The sequence below is a fragment of the Pholis gunnellus genome (genome assembly GCF_910591455.1).
Source record: "Pholis gunnellus genome assembly, chromosome: 14".
NCBI lineage: Eukaryota > Metazoa > Chordata > Actinopteri > Perciformes > Pholidae > Pholis > Pholis gunnellus.
In genome coordinates, this window is record NC_136541.1 from 11,481,846 (window position 1) to 11,486,458 (window position 4,613).

General features: G+C 42.4%; 1 protein-coding gene across 1 annotated transcript; it reads right to left on the reverse strand.

The window, feature by feature from the left end:
* Positions 1–2,704: 2,704 nt before the first annotated feature.
* Positions 2,705–4,164, reverse strand: rgs5b (regulator of G protein signaling 5b). Its single transcript, XM_079172645.1, has 5 exons — positions 4,035–4,164; positions 3,824–3,913; positions 3,662–3,723; positions 3,389–3,552; positions 2,705–3,271 (listed from the first exon to the last, which is right to left on the reverse strand). Exons 1-5 carry the CDS (start codon positions 4,076–4,078, stop codon positions 3,095–3,097), a joined length of 537 nt encoding a protein of 178 aa, XP_079028771.1. The 5' UTR covers positions 4,079–4,164; the 3' UTR covers positions 2,705–3,094.
* Positions 4,165–4,613: the final 449 nt, after the last annotated feature.

A 4,613-nucleotide genomic window follows, 5' to 3' on the forward strand; every position in this document is an offset into this window, starting at 1 on the left:
TGTCGACTGAGCAAAGTCAAACTACGTCTCCTCAGGCTCCTCATAATTTTTTCCTGGACATTTAAACTAAGAGCAAACATATGTGACTTTACCTCACAGAGGTGAGTCATCATTATTTGCTGTGCATGGCTCGACTCCATGCTGTCTTCATATGGCATCATGAGTTAATGCAGACCAGGTGTTGCTCTATTCTCATATCTCATTCCAGTGTTTTGAAGTGTTTTCGAGACCTGACAAGATGCTATTTTCAGCAAGTGGACACAAAAGAGCGTATTTGTGGTAACAGCCTATTTTATTTTTAAATGTACCATCCAAAGTAAATGAAAATGAGTCCAAGCTCTTGTTGACAATTGAGTTTTTTTTTATAGAGTGGATGGGACCACTCAGCTGTGCTGGGTTTGTTCCCTTGGTAACCCGGTAACCATGACTGCAGCACTTTGTTTTTACGCCGCTCTCCCAAGTTCAAGCACCGTTGGCAACACTATTAATCACCACTCGCGCCACAAATATGTATTTAAATCAGGAACGCTGACTCATTTCTGCCAGTGAAGTAGGTGCCCAGATCCACCGCTCAACAGAGTTTCCACCTTCCTGACATTCAAAGCTGTCCACTGTAACCGATCCGTGCTTCAGAAGCTCTCATGTATGAAAAACATGCCAGCTCATCCAGGTGTGAGACGTGTCTGTGTTTACACTATGGTCTGTAAAACCTGATGATCCTGAATGTTTACAAAAGATCTTTTTTTTTTTTTGTAGTGTAAAACACATTACGGCTATTTGGAATAACTATTTAAAACTTGAAAATGGAGATTATACCTCTGACTTTAAGCAAATTGTCGCTCTCTGATTTTTATGTTATTTGTCTTTTCATTCATCTCAAAAACGTCTAGACTACACGCCTTCATGATAATGCAATATAAAGTTACATGAAAAAAAACGGTCCAAACAAGCCCTGGCCCCCCACCTGCAGCCACACCTGATCAGGTCTCCACATGCCTCTTTTCTTTTCCAAAGTATATTCTGATGTTTGGGAGATTAAATTAGACATGAATCATGAACATCTGCCCAAAGAGACTGCTGGAGTCAAAGTGAAAGGCAAACTTGTATCTACAATATGTGTGTAACTTCAGCTGGTACAGCAAAGAGTATAAGTGACGATTATAAGTCAAGTCCATCTGCTGAGCGAAAAAAACAAATCAGTGTTTCTTCAATGAATTTCAATTAGTGTATGTCCAGTAAAGGCCTCATTACACATCACTACTGGTCGAAAGTGACAGAGAGAAAGACGGATGGAGTGGAAAGATAACCTCTGTCATTATCCAAGAGTGTAATGAGCGGTGTTAATGACTTCATCCTTGCCTGAACAAGGTCTCCTTGCCTGAGTGTTTGAACAGAAGTCGGCTGGAGAGCGTAAGAGGGGGAGAGCGGCGTGGAGGTGGCCATAATAGACGGCAGGAGAATGGAGGGAAGGGGCTGATTTACAAAAAGGAGGGGAGGCTGCTGTGACTCACAGGCTGTGAGCTGTGGCTATGGTACTAAACAAACCTGCCTGTGCAGGTGGTTGCTGTCTTCATGGAAACCGGCCATCACACTCCGATGCTTCCCAGCAATATGATCTTGTATTTTGGATATGCGCGTAAATAGAATTTCATTGCCTTGCACTTCTGCCCTAACTTAACTATGGCTAAGTCCTAACCGCAGCAGCCCAGGTTCGAGTCCAACCCGTGGCCCTTTGCTGCATGGCATCATCTCTCATCCCCTTTACAGATGCACTTTCAAATATAGGCAAAAAAAGCCCAAATTAATCATCTTAAAACGATTTATACCACTCTCTTGTTTGTGTGTAAATGTGTAGCTACAATTAGCAACAGCAATCAGTTGGTTAGCTTAGCTTAGCTTAGCACAACAACTGGAAACAGCTAGCCCGGATAAACCCACCTACCAGCACATCTAAGGCTAGCTGTTTCTCCCTGTTTCCAGTGTTTGTGCTAAGCTAGCCAGCTGCTAGCTGTAGCACCATATTTATCGTATATACATACCGGCAAATATGCTTGCTATTGGCCGGTATCCAAGTTCATGTATCGGGAACATCTCTACTTTTCTAGTGTATGTATGTATGTATGTATATATATATATATATATATATATATATATATATGTATGTATGTATGTGTATATATATATATTACTGTGCATTGGTTACCAAACTAGTTTCCCCTCTGCTGAATAATAAAGTAATCTATTTGTCACAGAAGCTGTCCTTCTTTCTAAATTCAATACCTCCTAATTGAACACCGGCCAATATGACCGACTCTTTCCTTCTCACCACGGGCCATCGTGAACATTCTTTTGTTGATAAAAGCACAAGAACTGACACACAGTCCCTCCATGTCTTCCATTCACTGTAACTGTAGAGAAAAAGAGTCATCCAGACACCCACATGTGAAGTGGAACCGCTGAGGCCACAGATTAGTTAGCAGCTATAACGGCACACATGAGCAACTCTTCTTCTTCCTTTGTCCTACATTGTTCTGACCCCACTAACCACATCCCCCTTCTGTGTATGTGTAGGGAATTTTCCATGGTACAAAACGGTACTCTCTTGTCTCTGGAAATTGGACATCTTTTATTCATTGCACTTATTTTTACATACAGTACTTCAGATACAAAAAACAAAGGAAATTCTGATCAATTTTCACCACATAATAATAAATATATAAATAATAAATAAATAAACACTAATGCCATTGAGTCTCTCCCAGTGGTAGATTTGTCGTGTGAAAGCAACTCATTTCTGTCTAGCTGCATTTTGTAATTCATGCAGCCCTGTATGGTTCAGTACAGGTGTCAGACATCGTCTGCAGCACAGTCTGAGTCAGTCTTGTCCTCAAAGCTTCACGTGTCCTTCAGCTTCCAGCTTGTACGCAGATTTGTATGCAACCTCCGGTCCCCAAAATAACTCCACAACCTGGCGTGAATCTCCTTGGACTGAGGTATTTGTTCCGTGTGAACTTTTCCAGACTCTGCTGTGCGTCAGTACGCTTATGTCCCTTTCTGTCTGCTGCTCGCAGGAGAGTTTTTCATGTACAGTTAGTTAGCCTGTCTTGGCCTTTCTGCTGAGCTCCAGGTACGTGGAGGACTTTAAAAAGCGAGGGTAGCAGTCTTTCTCCATCAGGGTGTAGATTTTGGCTTGGGCCAGATTGAAACAGGACAGGTTGGGATGCTCCATGTTCTCCTTTGTGATGGCTTTGGTCACATGGTCAAGATTTACCTGTAGGGGAGCAGAGGAGGTAGAGATGTGATCATCAGATCCTCACAGCAAGACAAGGGAAGCCAGCAGATTAACAGAGCATCCTAAATAGTCTCTATAGGCTGTTTTTATATTTACCTCTCGTGATGCATCAGAGCCGATGAACTCGTCGTAAATTTTCTTGGCTTTGGCGGCCAGTTTTGAAGGTTTCGTTTCCCGGTAGTCCTCACAAGCCAAGTAGAATGCAATGTTTTCCTCACTGAACTGTGAGTGCAGGAACGCTCTGAAGAGGCAAAGTCCATCTAGAAACAGGAGAGAGAGAGAGAGGAGAGAGTGGTAGGTTAACATCTCAGAAACATCGTGAATGAGTGAAACGTTTGCATCAAGTGTGAGGTTGAGAATTGCTCTTACTTTGACTGGACAACAAGACGTCAAACGACTCCTTCCATTTTAAAGGCTCGTCCACGTTTAACCTGCAGCAACAGAAAAACATTAGCTAACTTCTAGAAATTACAGAGGTCCACTTTGATTTAACGGACATGCTTAAAGAGGGAATTTGAATGTTTGTCTTACCTCAGTTTGTCATTTTTCTTTGACTGGCTAGTGATGCTGTGATCTGACTTTTGGAGTAAACTTGCAAACAACGCTTTCAGCTCCTTTGCCCTGCAAAGATAAAGAAGGATTGTTACAACAGGACTTGGTATGAATATTTAAATCCAGCTGTCATAGCCTAGAAGTACAGAAATAATACATTTTCCTCCAAGAAAAGGAAAATGGATCTCACCTCTCCAGGCATGTGGTAGGCAGCGATTCAAGTCCTCTGCACATGATGAGATATTTTGCAGCTCGCCGGTGGATATTCCCAAAGGGTTTGACAGTTGCTTGTAAAGTACGTAATGTGTTACAGAGTTGTCTTCCTTGCTGTAAGTGAGTGAGCGCTCAGCTGGTCTGCCGTCTGTGTGGGAGAGTGACTTTTTATAGGGTAGTCCACTCTGTGACATCACGCCTCTCAGCCAATGAAACAAGACATGTGGGAGGATGGGGAGACTTCTCGACACTGATTTTCCTCCAGACTACTTCCTCTCTGACTGAACGACATGTGTGATCGTTACAGCAACTGAGTAACTTCACAAATCTTAAATGTCTTTGTGCTCAATCAGGGTGTGTGAAGGAGTGAGTGTGTGTGTGGTTTTGGGGAGTGTTTGTGTGTGTTCTTTTTCAATAGTTGTGAAGAGAACCAGACGTTCTCACACAGACAGAATAATCCCCTATAAGTGAGGACACCTTGCCTTTTAATAGAAAATAAGTTTAGACTTGGTTCAACAAGCCCCCATATCTGTCGGTAAATTCCCAAATGACCTGA